Source organism: Coturnix japonica, chromosome 1 (assembly GCF_001577835.2).
Source record: "Coturnix japonica isolate 7356 chromosome 1, Coturnix japonica 2.1, whole genome shotgun sequence".
NCBI lineage: Eukaryota > Metazoa > Chordata > Aves > Galliformes > Phasianidae > Coturnix > Coturnix japonica.
Window position 1 is genome coordinate 149,651,357 of NC_029516.1, and position 24,529 is coordinate 149,675,885.

At 39.0% G+C, this 24,529-nt stretch overlaps 2 protein-coding genes across 4 annotated transcripts; one reads left to right on the top strand and one right to left on the bottom strand.

The window, feature by feature from the left end:
- Positions 1 to 1,277: 1,277 nt before the first annotated feature.
- LACC1 (laccase domain containing 1) lies at positions 1,278 to 23,729 on the top strand. 3 transcript variants are annotated; one of them, XM_015851742.2, is made up of 6 exons: positions 1,278 to 1,380; positions 16,978 to 17,558; positions 18,926 to 19,107; positions 19,596 to 19,761; positions 20,688 to 20,913; positions 21,708 to 23,729. In XM_015851742.2, exons 2-6 carry the CDS (start codon positions 17,000 to 17,002, stop codon positions 21,880 to 21,882), a joined length of 1,308 nt encoding a protein of 435 aa, XP_015707228.1. In that variant the 5' UTR covers positions 1,278 to 1,380; positions 16,978 to 16,999; the 3' UTR covers positions 21,883 to 23,729. The 3 variants fall into 3 exon arrangements, with proteins under 3 accessions (XP_015707228.1, XP_015707227.1, XP_032297979.1); XM_015851741.2 differs by lacking the exon at positions 1,278 to 1,380 and adding an exon at positions 12,632 to 13,392; XM_032442088.1 differs by lacking the exon at positions 1,278 to 1,380 and having other exon boundaries at positions 16,816 to 17,558.
- Positions 3,432 to 11,315, bottom strand: CCDC122 (coiled-coil domain containing 122). Its single transcript, XM_015851743.2, is given in 5 exon segments — positions 3,432 to 4,534; positions 7,106 to 7,222; positions 8,511 to 8,909; positions 10,568 to 10,847; positions 10,849 to 11,315. Coding segments are annotated over 5 exon segments (1,041 nt in total). The 5' UTR covers positions 10,929 to 11,315; the 3' UTR covers positions 3,432 to 4,369.
- Positions 23,730 to 24,529: the final 800 nt, after the last annotated feature.

Sequence of the window (24,529 nt, forward strand, 5' to 3'; positions counted from 1 at the left end):
GAAAACACTGCGATTTTCTTACACCGATACAATGGAGTGTGTATATGCTAGTGAATGCCAAAGCACTCACATGGCATTCAGTCAATACGTTTTGATATACGGGTATATGGTATATTATATGATTGAATATATGGTACATGGTATATTTCCTCTTGGAAAAGGTTTAGAGAAAATTTTACAAAATTATCTAAAATCAGACTACATTAGCTTAAAAGGATAAATTAAAATTGCTACAGAAAGTAGAAGCATTCATGCAATTTTCTCACATGAGAAATCTCTCCCTGTTCAACACAGCGCTGTCCTTTGCTCTTCATAGCAACTCATTGTTGAAGAAGTACATTCAATAACATGATGAAATTTTCTTCCCTAGCTGTACTTTCCTTTCCTTACTGCAGATGGGGAAATAGAGTAATCCTTCTTCTGGGGGCTGGGGAAAGTCGAGATTTTGTTTGCTGATCTTGCTTTGTCCTTTTTGTACTTTTTGGTTTGTGGGTAATCTTTTTTTTTTTCTTATGTCACTGGATGTTCCTTCCTCTAAGTGCTGGAAAAAGCAAAGCGAGAGCTTTGAGCCTGGGTTCTTCAAACAACGCTGGTAAAGTGTTTTTGGCTGGATTCACATTTCTATGAGGCAGTTCATTGCACTGCCTTATCTCCGCTCCTGTAAAGTTTTTCCTTCTGCAAAGTAGACCATTAAAAGACAAATATTTCAGCGTTGGTTGGAATTCCTCAAGAAATCAGTGCCTTAGCATGACTCAGATCTACATGCTGTGGCTGCATTTTAATGAAGGCTCTTGATAAAGACATATTTATGCATTTCAGAAAACTGGGTAGGGGTTCTGAAAGATTTTTGTCACCCTTAGCAGAATGGCACACTATCAGTGCTCAGTGTGGTCACAGTTCTTCCTCTACAGCATCATGTATGACCCACAGAAGAATAGCATGCATTATAGGCTGTCACATGCCCATGCCCGTGGCTCTCTGAATGTGCCTGTGCTACTCTGATGATCAAAGCAAGCTCTGCACCACAGGTGAAACAACATAACATTGGTATCTATCTCCAACTCATTTTCCTTTTCATTCTATATACTGAACGTAGGCTTGACAGGAACAAAGATCTTAACCACTGTTTTTACATTTCCTGAGACACTTCCTCTTCTTCAGCATCAGAGGCTGTTGTTACGACATGTGAAATGGTTTTGTGTAGACTGTCAGCATGGGGAAATCCTTTTCTTTACCACCCATCAGTACATATTGCTGCATCACGTGCCACACTTTGACACGTGTCAAAAGGCTGTTGAGTGTGGAGTTTCCGTGGTATTTTCCTACTTCATTACACACTATCATTGGAATCTATCAACAGCTGGTAGGACTCATTGGTTGGTAAGTTTTCCACGCTGTTAGTCTCTCTGCTGCTGTTTGCTGACTGTTTTGCTATTCAGAGTGGGCAGTCACTCCTCTTGCCATTGCCTGCATAGCTCTAAAGCCCAAGTTCCTGCCTTACTCCCACACCACCCTCAGAAATGATTGATAGGGGTTTGGCAGCATGCTTCTGTGCCAGGAGCTTACATAAAGTACACTTACTGAGCTATTCCCCCAAAATCATAAATCATTCTCCTACTGTTTGTGTTTGCTTGCTAAGAGGAGAAAAAAAAAAGGGCCCTGAGATAGCAGATACTACTGCTGAACACCATTGTACCAAGAAAAACATGCCTCAGCAGGCTGCCAGGATTTGCTAGGATTAAGCAATTTGTAAAAAGCTGAATATATTCTCTTTTTCATGTCTTGTGCAGAATGATAAAAGTTTAGGGAAGACATTGAATTTTATTTCCCCAATTCAATTGAGTTTTTTTCCCTGATGAGTTTTCTCCTGATTAAGTAGAATTTGCTACTAAAATGTTTATGCCTTTCTTATTTTTATTATCTACCTGTTAAATATTACAATTCTAAATTTGAAATGCTGCACATGGGAAAACATTAAAGTACTCTGAGATACACAGTTTTGTTCAATCAACAGCGTTCAAAATGATTTCCTACTGTATAATCTGACTCTTAGCACGTTAAACAACCAAATACAGATTTCAGCTGTGCTTGGTGACTAAACTTCTACAAGTTTGGTGAGGACAATAAAAGCTTCAAAGGTAAGAAATGAAATCAGAAATGTGTCATGGTAGTTGAGTTAGACACAAAAATGGTATGTTTATGTGGCATAAGAGCCTATCAATGGCCTTTATATGTGATGGTGATGTGAGATGTCAATAACAACTATGTCCTGAAATGAATTATTTCAGAGATGGAATAGACTTTTTGCAGCATGGTGGACTTCCTAACAAACCACATTGGTTCAGACTCCATAGTCATAAAAGCATCAGCAAAACATCCCTGTAAAGGATCATTAATTTTCACTCAGACAGTGGTGACGCACTGGAAGAGGTTGCCAAGGAGGCTGTGGATGCCCCATCCCTGGAGGCATTCAAGAGCCAGGCTGGATGTGGCTCTGGGCAGCCTGGTCTGGTGGCTGGCAACCCTGCACATAGCAGGGGGTTGAAACTGGATGATCATTGTGGTCCTTTTCAACCCAGGCCATTCTATGACTCTATGATTAAGGACTGGCTAACACATTTCCACAAATGCTTATTAAAGATGATCCAACACATGAATGGAATACTCATAGTAAGACTGTAGATAGTTTTATTTGGATCAAAACTGACATTTTTATGGAATACAAGACAAACTTAGTTCTAGTGTAATGTGTTAATGACACAGAAATGAGAACAAAACAGTTGCACATAGCACACACAGCTAAATGAATGCTTGAATTTCCATCTTACAGCAAGAAAATTGAGAAACACCTTTAATAGCTGAGATCCATTAAGTTGATAAGGACCCTGGTAGATAAAACCATGAACTTTCTTGGAAGATGCAGAACAAAAAAGAGTATCAGAAACTTTTTGACATGACTGAATTGTGTTACAGGTGTGTTGATACACAGACAATTCCTGTTACTCAGAGAAATAATAATGGACATCTTTGTTGGTCAAAAAAACACACCAATGTGTAATAGTTCTGTTAAGTTAGAAACTTTGGACTGTTTGCTAGTTGTTTTCAACTGGTTCTAATGCACAAGGTTAAACTGTGACATTATGTCTACTGTAATGGAAGTATCCAAATAAATTCTGTTGGTTTACTTTATGTAGTTGCTACAAAACATACCCTAACACATTTATTGTTCTTGTTCTGATGTAACTAGAAAATAACTCTGAAAACAAGATAGTGTAAGTTATAAAAGGCCTGTAACTACCAATAAACAGTAAATTCTACAGTTTTTCAGGTCTGAATCTGTTTCTAGAAGACATCACACATCAAATGCAAGATGTTCTGCTGTACAAAGGGAGAAACAGCTTTAATGTTGCAGTAATGTATTTTGTATCCAACCAGACAAAGATCTGTTGGTGCCCCTTCTAGTCTCAAAAAAAAAGAGCGTGTGACTTAAAATGCATATTAAGGAAAACCCGTATTTCTATATGAATGTCCTAAGAAAATCAAAAACAGTATTGCATTTTAAACTTTGCTTTCCCAAGTTGAAAATATAGGGGCAGTTTAACACTTTTAACAGAAAACACTTCACTTCCTAAAATCTTCAGTCTATATTCAGGTATAAAGACAACTCTATGTATGTAAGACAGTACTCCAAGTAAAACACTACCTACTTTCACATAACAGATAAATGTCTCTGGTTACGTTCAGCCAGAACTAATACTGTAAGTATAAGAATAGACAAAATACTGTAAATTTCACAAATGGAAGCACATAATAAAAATGTGGCAAGGAAAAACATCTACAGTTCACTATTTTAATAGGAGTCTCTGGTGGTCACTTATGTTAAGAATGATCTTATCCAGAATTGAACTCTTCTTAGCATTAGATGGCTACTTAGTTAATATCCTCTATACTCCAAGTTCTGTTATCTGTGATCTATGGTCAACAATTGCTGTCTCTAGATAGTGAGTTGTTCCATTTTAAAATCTATCTGGATGCAGTACTCTCTTAATCTATTCGTTCCTCTTTGCTAGCTACTGGGGAAACATATATTTGACCATTTGAAGTTGGTCTATCTGAAGTTTTCATCTGAGTATACTTGTTCATATGCCTCTTGTAGCTGGAAATCATATGTCCATATGTTATTCCAAAGACATTAGATTGAGATTAATTTAATTGAGCTACTTTACTGTTTGTAGCATTTGCCTCCCAGAAAACCCAATCCAACAAACAAATAACAAAAAACAAAACAAAACAAAACAAAAAAAAACTATAACCCTATCTGGAAAATATTACCCACTCTGTATTGCATTATATCTTCTTTAGGTTTGTTTTAGGTGATAATCTGTAACTCCACTTCTCCAAGATGCTTTTTGAGTTCTTCTGCCTTTTTCTCCATCTGCTGTATGTTCCAGCGCCATTGTCTTTTGTTTGAATGAAGTTTGTTCAGCTGACAATGCAAACGTTTCAGAATCGCATCATATCTTTTATTCTGTACCTAAAAAATATAGAATAAAACACACTTCAAAAGTGTTTCAAGTAAAGCAGTATTTAAAGATGTTTTTCACCTAACTGTACGTGTCAATTCTGACATCCAACTGTGCCATTCTGTGCTGACTTCACGGCTACTGAAATAACACAGAAACATGTAGGACGCCATTGATCTAATTTATTGTATTTACCTGCTTTGGGAAAATATCAGTCATACCTTTCTGCTTAGGTGATAAGTTCAGTGTTGATACCTGCTGTTGATACCTGTTTAACAAAGTAAATCCCACCTGAAAACTCATGAGTGAGTATCTCACAGCTGTGGCAAGGCTTTGCACATGGAACATTTCATGTTCCAGGTAAGAAGAATGACATTTTCATTCTTTGACGAGTGTGTTTGGTTTTAAGAGTTCAAATGAAGTAGTCATTTCAAATTCAAGAAGTGGCCTCAGTAGCATTTTCACTATTGAATGCACTTAGAAAAATGTTGGATTATTGTAGAAAGGCAAATCTGTAACAGTGCAGTACCAGATCAGTTTTGCCCCCATCTGAGAAATACTGCTGTTGCAGACAACCCTTTGGAGATTTGCTTTCTGAAGTGTAAAAGCATGAAACATTCGTTGCAATAAAAATGGAAATGTACTTAATGAAATTTCACTTAATGAAAATTTGGCCCCAGTGTAATTTGAATGATGTACAAGTGGTAATACATTCTCATGCCAGCTAAATGAAACATTATTGCATTGTGTTAAGCACCCATGATGGCATTCAGCTGCAACAGAACTACAGCATTGACAGTGACTTCCTGTGAGTCTTTAAATTTCTCACACATCAGGCTGCCCAGAGCCCCATCCAGCCTGGCCTCAAACACCTCCAGGGATGGAGTAAAACTTTGATAAGGACTTGAAATCATTGCTGAACCGAGGTACTAGAAGTTCTGCAGTAATAACAAATCGTCACTCAGATATGATGATTTCCTTTACCTGGAAGCTTAGAAACATGGCAGCTCACATCCTCACTTTAAACCAATGAGAGGAGCTCAGATACTGCTAACATAAGCATGGTTAGAAGCTGAAAATTCAAACAAGATGTAAAAGTACTATGACAGACTCTGAAGGCATGATGTAGGATCAGTTTGCAGACTGACAGCTTGCTTTTGAGGCATACGTGTGACCTGTTCTACGTTCTCGTTTTGATCAGTAGAAACCTAGGCAATGCATGGTATAGAAGTCTACAAAGACTGGATTACACAATTCACCCTACTGTAAGCACCTACATTTGGTCAACTGAATTGACCTCTGGATTGCATCCATTGTACTAACTACATCTCCACTGGTTATAATGGGAACCAGTCTGACTCAAGCACTTTAAGTGTCTTGAGCTGAATCCCATCCTTCCAGCTTAGTGGGACTTCATCTATGTCTCCAGTGTCTTCCCTTACTCACATGCTTGCACTGTGTATTCTTTCCTGGGCTGTGCTGAGGACTGCTGGGCATTAATGTTTCAGCTTGTCCATTGTCACTTTATATACAAAAAGCTGGACTGTTTTTCAGTGAACTCTTGATAGAAAATAATACCCTGAACCATTTGATTTTTAATCCTGCTTGCTTCTGAGACACAAAGATTTCATAATCCAAATTGAAAAATATGCTAACCTTCTCTACTTAATTAAATTGGTTTAGATAACAGAGTAGAACATTATTTTTAGACTGCCTAATTTCACTATGGATTTAGAGAACTTTATTAAGTAGCTGTTGCCTTGGTAATAAAATATTTTTCAGATGCTGAATAGCAGAGACCTATACTAATGTAGCTGTGCTTTGCTCTTCAGTTTAAAAACTCTCTGCTGTTCTCCATCACTTGAAAAATTATTCTTGTTTCCTCCTGCTTTTTACAGTGGGCAACAGAGGTAACATCAGTTCAGTTAATCCTCACATTATCAGGCTTTGATCATCACATTTTAGGGAAATTATTTGAATTAAGAAGGTAAATGATGTGAAACTTCCAAACTAAAAACTTTCCAGACATACAAATTATTTTTAGTGTGGAAAAAATAGAATTCAGTTTAATTACTAAAACAGAGAAGAGCTAAACTATCTATCAGAATTTTATCTTGGCAGCTAATTAGGAGCTCTGTGTTATCCCTAATTTAAAGTAACTCAAATTAGGGAGATTCACTGGAAAGCCATTTTTTGGTGCGATTGATTCTCCCATTGATGAGGTATAAGAAGTGAGGAGACAAGTCATGAATAATCAAGTCAGCAGTGATAATTAAAATGCTTCAAAAATATTGCAGAAATAAAATGCACTTTAATTCAGTGGCTTCTTTTCAGAACACAATTTACAGCTTAAATCTTTCTTAGAAGACTTAAAAAAAAATGTTCTTAACTTTTACTCATGAACCCAGTGAAGATCTGGACTTTAGAAAGATTAGCAGTATCAAGAATTTAAGATAGTAAAGTTACTGTATATGCTTGAATAAATGCGTGGCCAGCAACCATGCATCAAGTACTTCAAACTTCATCTGTACTATCTACATTCTGTCAGAGAACTGCAATTATAGTTTATTAAAATGACTCACCTCAATTTCTTTTCTAAGCTTAGTGTGAGCTTTTTTAATTTCTTCCAGCAAATCCGTTTTTTTATTGATGAAATCCTTCACCGATGTGATTTCCTGTTTTATAAGCGCAATTTCTTCCTGCAGATTTAAGTTAAGACAGAGAAATCCTCTCCTTTGAAAGGTTGCACAATATATCTACTCACAGTTTAATAGTCTCATTTAATTAATAAATATGAGTTCAAGATCTCTAATATATAATTTCACATTCAAATAATAATAAATTAATAATTAAAAATAATTAAAGTAGTAATTAAAAATATCATAAAATCATAGAATCACCAAGGTTGGAAAAGATCTCCAAGATCATCCAGTCCAACCATCCACCTACCACCAAGATTTCCCCACTATGTCCCTCAGTGCATCTAAATGATCCTTGAACACCTCCAGGATCACTGATTCAACCACCTCTCAGGGCAGCCTGTTCCAGCACCTGACTGCTCTTTCAGAGATTTTTTCCTTATAGCCAACCTGAATCTACGCTTTTATGTACTTTAAAAGATGCACTCTTGGTCTGAAGTATGCAAGGAACTACAACACAGAAATCTGAACTCATTTGGATGCTTATGATCTTGTTTTAAATCTATTTATATACTCAAGGAGTATTTACTGTAATATTTGAGACAGATTCTTTCTTTCTCATGGAAAGTACAATGTTAATGGTCTTTATTGTATTGGGATTTCACAAATTTCTTGCTTAAAAAAAAATCATCATTTTACTTGAATAGAGTAATATTGCATTTCCAATGTTGTAAGTTATGCCAGAGTTGCAATCTGTGACTTCATTTCAACTTCAAGCCTGTGTTTGCTCATATATTAACAAATTTTTGTGGTGGGAACTTCCAGCTTTTTTTAGTTTTTAATGATTCTTGCAGTTACACTCAAAATCTACAACATTAGACTAGAACACCAAAAAGAATTTCATGTTTCTTGTCTCCTCCTTTCTATCACCCTCTTATCAAATCTACTTCCTGTTGGCTCAGCTGTGGTTTGCTCCCATGAAATGCGCAACATCGTGGCAGTGTTCCACAGAATTATAAAAAGTATGCATTTAACGTTATCCAACTAACCACATAATCACTTGACAATGATATATTTTAATTAACAATCCTGTAATATTTTCGTAACTGAGATCATTCAATTACAGAGAATGAATTTTACAATAATATACCAGTTCCTGGGGCTGATGATTTTTTTACTACAGCTGATGACTTATTTTCTTCAATTAACTTACCATTTTAAATGAATCTTTATTCCCCTAGTCAGTTCATCTTGGATATAGTGTTATTAGACAAAATAATCGTATCAGATAAACTGCGCCAAAATTGTTGCACAGGAAAAGAAATGAATCAGTGAGGAAATACAATACCTGCACTTGCTTTATAGCAGAGCCTTCTGGATTCTGGAGGTCACTCATTAACTCTTCTTTCTTTATCCTCAGCTCTGTAACAATAGCTTTCTTTTTAGCAAGTTCAATCACAATGGGCATTTTACTTTCCATCTCCCAAAAGAGACTTTTATGAGCCTTTATTTTTTCCCGATATTTACTATTTCTTGCAGTTGCCATCTCATATTCTTCCTGTATTGTTTCTACATCAAACCTCAGCTTCATATTTTCAGAATATAGGGCTCTGACTTCAGCTTCTAGGCTTTCACAGTGATACTTCGTCACTGCTATGGCATCATCTTGCAGATGTATTTCCCTTTCTGTTGTCTTCATTTCTAACATAATAGAATCCATTTCTTTTTCTAGCTCCTGATATCTAACCTGTAAAACATGTCATCATTCACTTGAGAATATTCTTATTTGAGAGGATGTCAGGTATCTTGTTAAACACTGTAATTCAAATTTATTGATCAGAAGATTCTTTTTCTCATCTTTAAATGTGTTTGAGTGCAAGATAATCAGGGATGCATTTTGTGAAATCATTAAATCGTCACCTTAGAGACATAATGGAGGAATGCTATTTTAGACTTTTATCCTTAAATTGAGTCTAAAATATGAAATAAGGCATTCTTCAAATCACTTTAAATTACATAGGATCAAATGCAACCTTAATGCTTTTTTAGAGGACGAAACTGATTTAGTTCAAATCAGACTAAAACCACACGGTGCTAAAAACACACTTAGACACACATACACAAACACATAGATGGGTATTTGGAATGAGGGAGATTAACTAGCCTGCTCTACTGAAGACTTTATCCTGCCTTCATCACTGTAGTATCTGAGTGAAGGATTAACGTCAGCTATTTTTAAACCTTTAAGAAATAGGCACCTAGCCCTACAAGGGCTTCTATGTCTGCTCACTGATGAGAAGAAAACCATTCCAGGAACCAGTACTTCATCATCCCATCATAAGGTGGGAGGGCTCAATCACTGCCTCAGAAATCTTTGTCTGTTTTTGCTGACTAGAGGAAGCCTAGATGACTAATATGGGCTTAACATATGATTTGCAGGTGATGCAAGCTGTGATGAATCCCACCCTAACTAACACTCTCTGTGTATTTGGAGAGAGAATTTTGTATTGTGATTGATGCTGCCTATTATCTTTTCCCTAATGGAAGCATTATGAGTGCTATGAAGTCTCCTATTCAGTGCTTTGAATCTAATAAGACACTGTCAGCTCTTAAGAAGAAAATGTTTCAGCATAACTTAAAGTAAACTGGAGTTATAGGCTTAGCAGGACTGGTATCTCTGCCACCATTAACTGAGTGCGTGAAAACAGAAGAATCTCAGAAGAACCACACATATCCAATATTCTGCCAAATAGGAAGGAAGGAAGGAAGGAAGGAAGGAAGGAAGGAAGGAAGGAAGGAAGGAAGGAAAGGAAGGAAGGAAACGGAAGGAAGAAGGAAGGAGGAAGGAAGGAAGGGAAGGAAGGAAGGAAGGAATGGAAGGAAGGAACGGAAGGAAGGAAGGAAGGAAGGAAGGAAGGAAGGAAGGAAGGAAGGAATGGACGGAGGGAGGGAGGGAGGGAGGGAGGGAGGAAGGGAGAAAGGGAGGAAGGGAGGAAGGGAGGAAGGATCTATGCAAAGCAATGCTCTCAAAACCTCCTTTTTTGTGTCCTTTTTCTCCCATTCATTTTTCAAGAAATCAATGGCATAAATGCAATAAGCTCTATGTTGAAATGGAGTGTTTTATGGGGTGACTATTTCAATGTTTTATCTTCAAAATAACATTAAATAAATGCTTCTGCTATAACTTGCTCTAAGGAAGTCTTAACTAAGGAGCAGCCTTACAAATGATACACATACAGTTTTGGCAAGAACTAAACACAGCAGAGAGGAACTGCACAGCTTACACTTAAATGCAAACACCCAGAAAAAAAAAAATCAAATATGTTCATGTCTTTTTCATCAGAATACATTCGTATCTAATAAATAAATTAAATGAATTTAGCTACTCTGAAGAAGGTTTATTACCTGCAACTGGAAAAGAATGATTTTGTTTTTTTCTATCTCCGATGACTGTAAATGCTGCTGCTCAGCAACTTGTTTTACAACTTCAGTTAATGAAGGATAATTCTCCTTAGCCATTTCAGACAAAAGGAATGACCTATAAAGGACACAAAAGGGCAGTGAGGCCCTGGCACAGCTGTCCAGAGAAGCTGTGGATGCCCCATCCCTGGAGGTGCTCAAGGCCATGTTGGATGAGGCCCTGAACAGCCTGAGCTGGTGGATGGCACTGCCCACAGCACAGGGTTGGAACTGGATGGGCTTTAACATCCCTTCCAATCCAACTATTCTGTGATTCTATGAAAACAGAAGCAAATTGTCTTATCATCGTTTTATTTCCTGTTAATGCAGGAGAACAATAATAAGGACTTTCCTGTGGGAAATTCTGTTTGGTTGCATACACACAATTATATACACACAGTTTTATTTTGTTTGTGGACCAGTGGGTGGATGCTCAAAGCCAGTGACTGAGAACTAGAACTCTTCCTTCCAGAATATTAGAAAATGAAATATCAGTGTTTTTGCTGGCTTCTCTGCAGGTCCTTAGTCTAACTGGTCTCTAGAGCACACCTTCATATTTACATCATTGTCATTACTATATGGCAACTGTGCATTATTTATTAAACTATTCTTGGTTTAAGACAAAAAAGCAAGATGTCAGACCATAAGTCACAAATTAGTACTACAAACAAACAAAGATGCAAAACCAAAAACATTATTATCTCTGTTTTGCTTCAGATAGAATCATAGAATCACCAGGGTTGAAAAAGACCCACAGGATCACCCAGTCCAACCATCCAGCCATCACCAATAGCTCCCACTAAACCATGTTCCTCAACACAGTGTCCAAACATTCCTTGAACACCTCCAGGGTCGGTGACTCCACCACCTCCCTGGGCAGCCCATTCCACTTTCAGAGAAGTAATATAGACGTTAATGGAGAAATACTGTGTTGTTGTTGAAAGTGATGCCAAGCTCTGAAGAAAATGTGCAATGAGACTTAAAGTGTACATCCAGGAGTAGTATATTCAATGTAAAATGGATGAACTGTGCCTGAAAATTAGTAGTCTTGACTAGATAACCACTTTTACCATCTGCTTCACACCCCCAACACCAAACAAGCCGCCCCAACCCCTCAGGAAACATTCTGCCCACACCTCAGCATGACACAACAGCCACCTCAGCCTTGGCTGCCCCTTCCCGCCCAAAGTGCGGCCCGCCATCCACCAAGGAGCGCCAACCATTCCTTATCGTATAGTCTTGTCTCACATCCACATAGATCCCTCTGAGCTCCAGGGGAAATAGCTTTAACCTTAAGTCCCATCAGTTTGGTGGTTTAATAGCTCATCTCTGCCCATGAGCTGTTTATTTCATCCTCTTTTACTTTGCAGTGGTAGGAGCTGAATGTCAGCTGGAGAAGTAACACCAATTTGTCATTTGTATCCTGATGTTGTGTGATTTGTATCTTGACTGTTTTCTAGCCTTTTCTTTATCCCTTTTCAGCACTATGCACTGAAGGTAATGCTTGAAGTTGTAGGTTTTTAGTTTTTCTTTTCCTTTATTTAATCTGGTTGAAAGAAAGGAAGTGGTTTTGTTGGTCTCCCTGTCAAGTCGCACTGTTAATTTTTACACCATATCTTACTTCATCCATGTCTGACAGTGGGCTGAAAACCTCAAAGATACCCATTATCTGCAAACACCATGAGAACAGGTACCTCGATACTCAAAGGAGGAGACAGCCACCTCAGTTTCCTTTGGGACAGAAAACTGGGAGAGTTGAGCTCTCTCCTTCCTTTGCCCAGTATGTGTTGGAAGGAAAAAGGGAGGAGAAATGGCAGAGGATCCCCAAGGAGTGTTTGGCACCTGGAAGGAAAAGAGGCACAACAGACACAGGAGAGCAATTTGTAGGGAATCAGACTTCCCAAATCCCTCTGTTCATGGATAAGTTTATTTTATTTATTTATTTATTTTGGTATGTATATATATATATATGTATATGTATATATATATGTGTGTGTGTGTGTGTGTGTGTGTGTATATATATATTTATCTGGTATGACTGATTTCAACAAGTCTGAGAAAATACATTTATTACCAAATGGCTTGGAATAACCCTAATAGAATTTCCTCATTCCCCCCCTTGCCTTTCGACCACTGCATTGCCCTGTCCAAACACTCGAACTCTTTTCACTGAGCTTTGCAAAATTTCCTTCTGCTCCAAAGTAAAGCTGCCTTCCATGTTGCAGACTGTGGCTGAGGGTTGGCCTCTCATAACCCCTAAGTCCTGCTGAATATGCTTTTTCTTGACTGACTGCCAAATCCTTGGCTGGAACACGCAGCTACGTGCACCTTGCCTTACATGTTTCTTAGACGAGGAACATCTCAGTCTGTACAAGTGCTGCCTTAACTTCTTTGTATTCTTGTTCTGCTCTGGTGTGCCCTGCATCTCTGAATCCGAGGTTGTGCAATGCTAATGCATTAGGTGTGATGACAGAAGTGGGTTTCATGGCGGGGTTAATGTTGCTTCCGGGGTTAGGGCTATCCAGGCACTGAATCACAGCGGTGCTTTTCAGTGCCATTTGTTACTTCCTGTGCACAGTGACAGCAACAGAGCAGGGTCTCATCGTGGAGAAGAAATACAGGTTCCCACTCTGATCTTACCTAGAATAGGAATTTCCACTTTGTGCAAATCAGCCGTAGGACTGACTGTGAGATGTAAGATATATAAAGCTGGCAATGTGTGCTTACATCAGATGATAACTTTCAAGAGGCTGAAAGAACTTTCTGCCTGTGTAAGTAAATTCCTGTGCTTTAAACCTGTGAGTTTACAGATGAAAACTGCATATACTTCAGTATTTTCATTCTAAGTGGTGATTTGTTTCTTCCACCTTTCCTAGATACTTTTAAGTTAAGAGAAACAGAATATTTTAATCAAATTTAAGAGGCTTTTATGACTTTTTTCTCTTTTTAGTTCTTTGTTTTTGAAATTTTAGTGAAATTGTGCTCTTGCACCTGTTCATTTGGATTGCTTTAGTGGTCTGTTTTCTCTGGGTATCTCTTTTTGGCTGATGTTAAATATCCTTTTCCTTTTCTCTTGAAAGAAAGAAACGTCACTTCTCTGAGTTTGTGTAAGATAACTTGACCAATAAGATTCACAGATGCAGGAAGTTACCAGCAATCCTGTCTAGACCAATTCTCTGAATTAGACATCTGGGTTTTTTGAAGATTGCTAAAAAGCAAGATGTCCTTCTGGGTTGCCTCTACCACTTGGCTTTATTTACTTTACAGTTTCTTTTCGATATAACCTCTGCCTTTCTCCTTTTCAATCCCGATCTCCTCTCCTTGTCTATCATTTTCTTTATTTTATTTTATTGAAGTCTGTGCCAGAGGATCGTTTTACTGTCCAACTATTTGTGTGGACAGAGGTTCAGAGGGTGAGTGAAATAGTTAACAAGTGACCCTGGCTTCAAGTTGGTGCAAGTATTTGTCTTACGCTGTGTACAGAAATGAGCAACTCCATTTTTAAATGCACTTAATGTTTTCCGATGCAGTTACGTGCAGTGTGGCTTTCCATGGAACACTGGGAGTGTAGAGTGTGTTGCTTAACACCTGAATAATCAGGGATGCATTTCTGATAAGCCAAAACATTGCTTTGCTTGGCAAGCCTGAATTTTGAGTTGGATTTTGTTCGAGGAACTTAGAAAGCAGTCTTCTATTTCTACTATAACTCTAAGCAAATGCACTTCTGACACTGCTATAAAAGAGTCGGACTCTGCTACGAAACTGGAAGGGTTGGAGGGTGAATCAGCCCCATTGTTTCTGTGCATACACTTCAATAACTGCCTCTGCACACTTCTGATAATGCACAGATGGCTTAATAACAATGCAAGCAGTTACCTCTCCCTCAGCAAACATTTTCTTCCACCTTTTCTTTGGTGTTATTTCTACGGGGAAGTATGGGGATGGCCCACAGCTCTACTTAGCTCTCCTCTATTGACGTATCTGAAGTGGAGCAGTAATCTACTCTTCTACCACACCCCTCTGTTGTACTGCCTTTGCTGGGGCAATTAGCTCTACCTAGATTAGGACTTGTCATATGCTTATCGACCTCCCACAGAGAGTGCCAGGGTAAGGAAGGAAATATCCTGATTTCCCAAGTCGTGATCTTTAACATGAGCCTTTTTTGACGCTGTTTCCTGAGCAAGCTGTTTTCTCTAAAGACTGTGATCAGTTTTGTGTAAATAATACCCTGAGCAAAATCTAGAGTCATAAATTCCCTGGCAGATGCTTTTATCTGCTGTCACATTTTTATACTTTCAGCTCAACAGCTTTGATAGTCTCTAATTAATCTTTGTAAGTGTTCAACTCGCAGAAAGGAAAACATCATTTTCAGTCAAGATTGTTTTTCTTCCAGTCTGGAGGAAAGAACAATGAAGAAAACAAAGAATGTTTTCTGTAAAACCTTCTCTGAATAAACAATCCATTAAAACGAGAAGAGAATTTGACCTTTTATTTGAGTGTGGAAACTAGGGTCCACTATCAACAACAAAATGCCAGGAAGGGCACCAAGTGTCCCACAGTGATAGGCCTCCAGTACACACTGACGCTGCATGTTCTGCTTGATAACGACATACAGCAAAGCCAGAGTGTGTAGTTAGAGGAAAATGAGGAATTGAGACAGGAGAACAGTCCCGGACATTATATGATATATACGGCTCTGGTATATAATGCTCAAATTCTTTGTTCCTGTAAACAAGTAATTTGCATTCATGAACAGTTCATTTCAATCCACAAGAAAAGCCATGTACTACAGAATGGTTTTCAACAATTTCAGTACATCCTCATTTCAGGGAAAGACTGCAGCTAGCATGGAGCAGAAACTGAAACAGGAGGATGTGCTGTGTTCTGTTGTTTATTTCTTGTGTTGTTTGGTAAAGTTTCAGTATCCTGTGCTGAGTTCCTATGTGTCCTGAGAAGAAGAACTATGCCTAACATATAACCCCCAAAGCAGAAGTCAGAAATGAGCAAATTTATGCTGTCAATAATGTGAAAGAGCAGAAGTAAATATCTTGTGAGCAGAGGAGATGTGGCTGTATTCAGAACCCAACACTGATACTGCCAGGAGGGGTATCAGATATGAGCTCCACCTCAGCAGCAAATGTATGATGTGCCTCCAAAAATTGTTCTAGAAACTTCTCCTTAAAGTGTGAAAACCTTCCTGTTTGATTCCCCTCACAGAAGGTCCCAACAGTCAGAGATCAAGAAGATAAGTATGTTAACGTGTGCTAAGTGATTGTTTAGTGAAGATAAGTGAATCTAATGTTAAGGACTAACCTTCTTTCATCTCTGATCTGAGATAAAACTTAGGTAGGTAAGATGGTAGACAAACTAAAAACTATGTAAAATAATTTCAATTTCCTGTAGTTTTCATATAATCACAGTATCAGATAGTGCATTGGATTGGAAGGGATCTCAAGGCCCATCCAGTTCCAACCTCCTGCCATGGCAGTGCTACCCAGCAGCTCAGGCTGCCCAGGGCCCCATCCAACCTGGCCTCCTTGAGTGGCTCCAAGGACACACACAGCTTCTCTGGGCAGCCTGCCCCAGGGCCTCAGCATCCTGAGTAAATAATTTCCTCTGACCATCCAACCTAAATCTCCCTTCTTTCCTGCCCCCCCCCCCCCCCCTTGTCTTATCACTATCTGTCCATGTAAAAATTCCATCTCCCTTGTGTTTGTAAGCTCCCTTTAGGCAATGAAATCTCCTTGGACACTTCTCTTCTACAAGCTGAACAAGCCCAGCTCCTTCAGCTTTTCTCCATGGGAGAGGTGCCCCAGCCTTGTGATAATTTTTGTGGCCTCCTCTGGCCTTGCTCCAACAGCTCCACATTTTTCTTGTGTTGGAGGCCCCAGATCACGGACACAGACACAGAACTCTATGTGGGGCATCAAAATGGCAGAGCAGAGGGGAACAATAATATCCCTCATACTGCTGGTCACTCCTCTTTTGATGTAGTTCAGGATAAAGTTGGCCTGGGCTTGGGTTACAAATGCACACTGCTGGCTTACTTCTTTGTCTACGAGAACCCCCAAAGTCCCTTCTCTGCTGGGGTGCTTTTTAAGGAGTTCTTCTCCCTGTCCATACACATAACTGAAATTGCTGCAACCCAAGTGCGACATCTTCCACTTGGCTTTGGTGAACCTCATTAAGTTCAAGTGGGCCTACTTCTCAAGGCTGTCCAGGTCCCTTTGAGTGTCATCACTTCCTTCTGTCATAAACCTATTTTGCTGCCATACTTTTTCTGCATTTTCTTTTTATGGAGTAGAGGAAATTCTAAGAAAATTTGGTTTTTGTGTTTGTTTTTATTTGGCCTGTAGGAATTTTTAAGTAGCCAGGAATATGGTGGAAGCAGTACTGATCGATCTGTTCGGCCTGCCAGACAGCTTGCACAACAACGTTCAAGGAATACTGCGTAACACCCTGGAAACTATTGAGAAGTGCTCTTCCACACCTGCTCCATTTATTTATGTCATGTGCTGCCAAGTGCCAGAGGGTGAAAGGAAGGGTGAGAAAGAATCCTTGCTTCCAGCTCTGAGAGATTTCCAGAGTTTGAAGAAAGGACTTGAGGTGGTATGTGCTCAGAATACAGCTGCTGTGTTGTACGCCATCAAACAAATACTTGATGAAAAGGACTTAAGCATCATTAAAGTTATTCTCCCCTCCCTAAGGAAAGAACTAATGAAAATATATATAGACCATCTCTTTACTGCAGTCTACCAGTTTGAATTTGAGGAATTAAGGGCAGCATCTGATTGTAATAACCTGCAGACAATTGGACCAAAGAGTGAAGAGCAAACAGTTGATGTGGCACTGATCCGAAGTGAGATTCAGATGCACTTGGAAAGCCTGCCAAGCCTGAAAGGAGAGCTCACCATCCTCAAATCTTCCCTAATTCCAGGTAGAGTGTTATCTCAGCTAACAGATTTTATGTACACTGATCCTGAACATACTTCTTCAGGGGTACTGCAAAATGGGTAAGATGTGGAAATGTCTTCTGCAGCAAATATCTCCATGTGGTACTGGAATAGCGTATCGTGTCTCTAAGAGGGGAAGCAATAATGGAAAAACAGTAAAAGACCTGCAAGTCTTTTCCAGGACACGGCCAGAGTAGAGAGAGGCCCAGCTCTAATGAGTGCATTTTTGCTGACTGTAAATCTCTACCCCTCTATCTGGGAATTACATGCTCTGAAAGTTACTGTCATGTCCTGGAAAGGCAGGGTAGGACTTTTTGCCTGGTCTGCAGCCTCATGCAGCTTGATTAATCAGATTCATGGCTCAATGTTCCTGCTATGTCATGGCTTACTGTCATGGCTGCAGCATGTCTCTCAGACAATTATAGGGTCTCTTGGTTCAGAGGAAAGCTAAGAAGTTTCCTACTGCAAAAAATTTGGAACTGTTTCCCTTAAAAATGTGTCTGAGGTGATCCAGAGAAGAAAGGAACACAGGTTTCTTAAAGTCATCTGCCTTCACTGTGTTTCAAGTTTTTGTCTGTGACTTTGACCAAACTGCATAAAAGATATTTCAAAACTTAACTCTGATCATGTCACTAAACTTATCAAGATAGCAAATACCAGTACTGGGGCTTTCTTTCAAGATTCAGCTTTGCCATACAGAACCCTCAACCTATCAAGAAACCCAGAAATTCCATTTGGTGCATGAGATTACAATAAAGGCTCAAAATTGTAAAAACAGGATTTTTCAATAGTGCAAGAAATTCTTGATCCTACCATTGTACTTCATAAACATGTTTGAGTTTCTTGAAGTCTTGAGAACTGATACTTCATTTGCCACCTTGAAATCATAGAATCCTAGAATCATAGAATGGCCTGGGTTGAAAAGGACCACAATGATCATCCAGTTTCAACCCCCCTGCTATGTGCAAGGTTGCCAGCCAACAGACCAGGCTGCCCAGAGCTACATCCAGCCTGGCCTTGAATGTCTCCAGGGATGGGGCATTTTTAACATTTATAAATGTTGTTTTAAAAATATATTCTCATTTTCCTGAGTGAGTTGCCTCTTCTCTTGGGTTTGCACTGCACCTCTGTAAGGAGCCAGGCTACATCTGCCAGGCCTCCATCTCCTTAAACCTCTCGGAGAATTATGATTATGAGCAAGAGGGAGAATTTAAATGGCAGAGCTGAATAAGAGGTAAAGCAGCACGGAACTTTTTTGTCTGATCCCAGTTCTCTTCAGTATAAAGCCATGTAATATTTGGACTGGTCTTGTATTGAATGCAATTGCTTGTTGTCTTTCTCGCTTTGCCAGATGACATCTTCCTACATGGATTCACCACAAGGACAGGTGGGATCTCCTACATACCAACTCTGAGCTCCTGCAATCTTTTCAGCAGTTCTAAGCGGAGAGATCCACAAGTTGTTGTTAAAGAAAACCTCCGCAGGCTTGCTACTGCTGCAGGATTTAATCCAGAGAACTTTCACAGAGTCAAGGTATCTTATCAAACAATGCATTTATGTAAAACAATCAAATCTTCCTTCATGTATCACTAGCTAAAACTGCAGGAATTACTTTTAACTTTCTCAGCAAGAACCTGTGAGAAGCAGGGCAATTCAAATATTTGTGCTGGCACTTTAAATGAAGAAATGGCCATCCAAACTGTCAGCCATTGGTACAACATGGAGAAGCAGCATTGTTTTTTCCAAGTATATTCCAGCTTGTGATTTACCACAGAGTGGAATAACCAAATAAACCATCAATATAGTTTTTATTAAAAATAAACAAACAATACCATTTTTTTGCTGTCTTTCTACTGATACATCTGCTTGGCATTTGAACAAGAGTGCCGGATTTTCATGTATAGCATCTAGTGCAGAAGAGACTTGTCTATGCAAGAAAACCAAAGCCACAACCAACTTGCATTAATCAGAATGTTTTTTACTGTCTCACCACTGTGCATATTCTGTTTTTATTTTGACAGATTGATCATGCTAATGCTGTGTGTGTTATGGGAAAGACAGAGCCTGACAGCTACGATGGAATAGTTACGAATCAGAAAGGTGTTACAATAGCAGCTCCGGGGGCTGATTGCATACCATTGCTGTTTGCTGATCCTGTCAGAAAAGCCTGTGGTGCTGCTCATTCTGGTAAGGACTTTAAATCACAGAGATCAAAATAACTAGAAGTTAAGGGAAATTTGAACAAAGAATTACAAATTAGCAACTGAAAGTACACAGAGAATAAATAGAGATTAAATAAACGCTTATTATTTACTTATTATTATTATTTATTATTATTATATTATTTATTAGTTATGAAATAAATAACTTGTGAGTAACCATTTACTTCTAACAGGTGTTCCTGCATTCATAAAAATTATCCAAAATAAAGACAGATCTGTGACTCATTCTAAGAGGATGAAAACTTGGACATTCCTTCAGTAAAGCTGTTATTCCCCAACCTAGTGAGTTTAGGTCAGGGAAATTAAGAGGAGTGCAAATTCTACCACGACTCTCTGGAAGAAAGGAGAAAGTTGTGGTTTCAGCCCTCATTCCCACATCACAGTCTTCACAATGATTCCAACTATCTTAAACTTTACGTTTCCTACATCCTTTCCTTCCTGTCCAGTCCCACATCAGTTCATGTCTAACCTGAACACATATTGTTGATACTTATATAAATACAGACAATTAGATATAGGGTCATTTCAGTCTTTGGGTATAGAAAACAGGAGAAGTTATTAGGATAACCTGGCCTTTGGAGTGAGATACTTACACTGCAATGCAAAGACTTCCTAGGACTCTAATTGAGATAGAAGGACTCGAAGCTGTACTTCCTTCAGCCTATTCTGAATGATGTCAAGGTGTGAAGTCTAAGGCTGGAGGTCTTTTCTTTCCACTTCACATCTACACGAAACGATGCTATATTCATCATCACATAAAACATGACAGCAGGTTATTTTTTAAATACTCATTTTTTTCTGGATCTTTAATAATAACATGCTTTTACTTAATATAAAGTAGAAGAGACAATTTAGATTATTATTTTTTTTTCACCCTCTCATTTGTCACAGGATGGAAAGGCACATTATTAGGAGTTTCCATGGCCACAGTAAATGCTATGGTATCTGAATACGGCTGTAATGTGAAAGATATCCTTGTGGTCCTGGGACCGTCCGTAGGACCTTGCTGCTATAAACTTCCCCGTGAATCAGCTGAAGAGTTTCACAGAATTGATCCAAAGTGTGTGCGACAGTTTGACTCTACAACTCCATATATTGATATTAGAAGAGCAACACGGTAAGTCTGCGGAGTGCATTTCCATAGCAAACAGGGTTGGGTTTTTTTTGGCTGTTTTTGTGCTGGCTAGATATGAAAGCAAAAGAACTCGTAGTGCTGATTCCACAGTAGTTATCAGAATAGCATTTGGCAGCAGTATCATGGTGAGGGTTCTCTACATCTTAAAGCGTTCTTTAGTACTTTGCAGATCAACAAATGATACCTTTTGAAAGAAAGGTATCTACTCACCTTTACTGGGTTTCAACTATTATTTTTCTGTTACACTTTTAGTTTTTGGATTATATATATATATATATATATATATATATATATATATATATATATATATTTCAAATTAAGTGTTTCTAATGGCTTCAGAAAAGCAATCATTTTAGTCTAATGTTGGAAAAAAGAAAAACTAATACAAGTCCCAACCACAATATGAGCACAATTAGTTCAGCTGGTACTAGAGTTTCTGTCTGAATAGTATAAATTACAGAGACATAGAATCATAGAATGGCATGGGTTGAAAATGACCTCAAAGATCATCTAGTTTCAACCCCCTGCTATGTGCAGGGTCACCAACCACCAGACCAGGCTGCCCAGAGCCACATCCAGCCTGGCCTTGAATGCCTCCAGGGATGGGGCATCCACAGCCTCCTTGGGCAACCTCTTCCAGTGCGTCACCACCCTCTGAGTGAAAAACTTCTTCCTAATATCAAAACCTAAACCTCCCCTGTCTCAGTTTAATACCATTCCCATTAAATGCAGAGATATAAAAATAAAGTTTTGTTTTCTGTTTGTCTTTTTTGAAGGATTCTTCTGGAGAGTGGTGGGATTCTTCCTGAGCACATCCAAGACGATTCTGTCACAGACCAGAGCCAAAATGTCACTTTCTGTACTGCATGCCACCCTGATAAATTTTATTCTCACTTTCGTGATGGCACTAACTTTGGTACACAAATTGGTTTTATATCAATCAAAGACTGACATAGTATCCCATAATATTTAGTATTATTTAGACAGTAAGTCTGGTTGCCTGTTATCCTACTCTCCTCATAGAAGTTCTTCCTTCTTTGTTTCATGCACATGCAATGGGAAGTATGAAGGACTTGAGATTCTCCTGCTTCTTCCCTTCCCTGCCATTCTGAGGAAAGAAGAGCTGCCTTGTGTATTGAGCCAGTAATTCTTGCATGAGACAGGTTTCAAAGGAAATAAGAACAATTCACAGCAGTAATGAAGCACTTCTGTAATGCCAGATGCAAGATCCCAGCCAGATGCACACCCCTATTATCTTGCCTTCTTGATCAAATATTTCCCATAACCCTCACTATCATAGGGTAGTAAAAACACACACGTCACACACAGTTGGAACTGGATGGGCTTTAAGATCCCTTCCAACCCAAACCATTCTGTGCTTCCGTGCTATAGTTACGGCATGTGAACAGCGAGACTTCCCATTCTCTTCAAGTTCGGTAGTGTTTTGTCCACTAGAGGTCAGTGCTCGCTCACTTTGCTCTTCCATCCTCGGCTGCTGTGTGCATTTGGGTTTTCAGACAAGTTTGCAGAGCACAGTAGAGCTCTTTAGCCTATGTCATCATCTGTTGTGTTATTCCGATACGTGTGCTTGAAGAGGAATCTATTCTTCATTCGGTTGGGCTGTGATTCAGAACTGACCAAATTAAAAGTTTCTTTGTCCTCTGGGAGAACAGATACTTTTAAAACGTTCCATTTACTTATGAATGGCACTTATCAGGGAAGGACTTGCTACTGAGTACGTTGCCCTCTGTACATTGCCAAATATTTCACCCCCAAGTCTCCTACTTCAATAGAAATATTATCTCTACTGTAGTACCACAGTTCTTCAGAGTAGAGATCCAGTTCCCTCTTAAAAACCTCACCATGACTTTCATCATTCTTGGTTTCTGTAAATTCACTGTGGTGACGTTCACAGCTGGGGTCAGACTGGATGTGCAAGATCCACAAGGGACAATGCTCTTCAGCTTATTGCTACCAAGCACGTCACTGCAAGGCAGCTAATTGCATGTGTAGCATGTGTATGTATTGTGCGTATGTATATATGTGTATTATCAACTACTCCAAGTATTAAATGATATAAGTACTCTTAAAAACTTGTCTTGTTGCACTGGGTTAAAGAATAGTAACCTGCTTTCACCTTTCAGTTCTGCCCCTTTGCCCAAAAATCTTGTGTGAACCACTTCATGGGCACCAATTGATGTAGCAGGGGAATGATCCAGGCATCTCCCCTTTTGCTGTTTCAGCACCGTGCTGCCTTCATTCAGTCCCTGCACCTACAGCTCTGACAGAGCTTGTCAGTTTCCTTCGCCTAATCCCCTTCCACAGTGGATTGAGAGCATGCTATCAAAAGCAGTGAGTTACTCAGCTTACAAGGTACTGCTCAGCTGCTGAAGCACATTAGTACCCACGTGCCTGCTGTTAGCCCAGCTCACCTCCTAGATGGCTTTACACTAATGCATTTTGCTTTGTAGAGAGTAAGAAGACCTTGAAGCCGTGCTAGTTACCACAGTTCAAATGCTCAAACAGCACAGTAATTTACATTAACTCGACTGTGATAGTAAGCCCTGGCTTGTTACTACTTGCTTCAGAACAATAGCAAAGACTCTTTCTCCTTAAAGAAATATCACTTACAGGTCATGGTAGGACTATGCAAGCTGGACAGAATGTGGGAATGAGAAGAAACATCACAGGCTTTACCTTTTAGAAAGCAAATTGATTCCAAGGTCTTTGTTCATTAGTTCTTATGCACTAAATTACCTACACTGTAAACCTGTCAAGACAGGAAGCGGGCTTTTGTATATAGATCACTGAGGTGGAGAACTCCAATAAGAAAATAATAATAATGAGTTTCCAAACAGATTGAGTTGTATGTCTTGCAGTGTCATTGCCAACAATAACCCATTTTCTTTCTGATCATAAAAAAATACAATAATAAAGCTTAAAGTGAGGTCATGATAAAAAGCAGAAATGATTATTTTGCATCTGTATGGAGGGTTTTTATTTACTCATTTTTATTACTGCTGCTCACTAAAAGTCCCAGGCAGATCATACCCGATTCACTGCCACCAGGGAAGCTCCTAAAAAGCTTCATAAACTGTTTGTGCCTTCCTCTTGACCTGATCTCATTCATTAACCTCACCCTTGAATATATTAGCTGCCTCTGCCCCATTATTATGTTATTAAATAGCATCATTAATTGTGATTGTGGTTTGCCCTGAGGAGAGCGCAAATACAGGATCACAATGAATACTGCTCTGGGTAAATATTACTGTGCAGTAATTTTTTTTTTGCTAAAGTCAATGCTGAACATGGTTCTCTTTAATTGCATTTATATATCAAAATGGAGTGTATGAGATACGTTTGAGAAAGGTTTTATTTTCTATTATTTCAGTAAAATGGTGGTGCAGCACCGCCACAGTTCAGGTCTTTCTTTCCCAACTGTAACATGGTTTCTAAAGCTATCTTTTTGCCACCCTCTTTCTTTTCCTCATGCTTAACTCTCTCCTATTGCTGTCTTATTGTCCAGCACCACTCACAATCCCCCTGCAGTGACGATGGGTCCATTCTCTGCAGAGAAGCACAAGTTTTCCTTTCCATT

What these genes read in the sequence shown, in the direction of transcription:
- LACC1 (XM_015851742.2), top strand. Translation starts at nt 17,000, where the DNA reads ATGGTGGAAGCAGTACTGATCGATCTGTTCGGCCTGCCAGACAGCTTG. An exon ending in AGAACTTTCACAGAGTCAAG is followed by an intron (nt 19,108 to 19,595) that starts GTATCTTATCAA and finishes TTATTTTGACAG; the next exon opens with ATTGATCATGCTAATGCTGT. An exon ending in CTGTGGTGCTGCTCATTCTG is followed by an intron (nt 19,762 to 20,687) that starts GTAAGGACTTTA and finishes CATTTGTCACAG; the next exon opens with GATGGAAAGGCACATTATTA.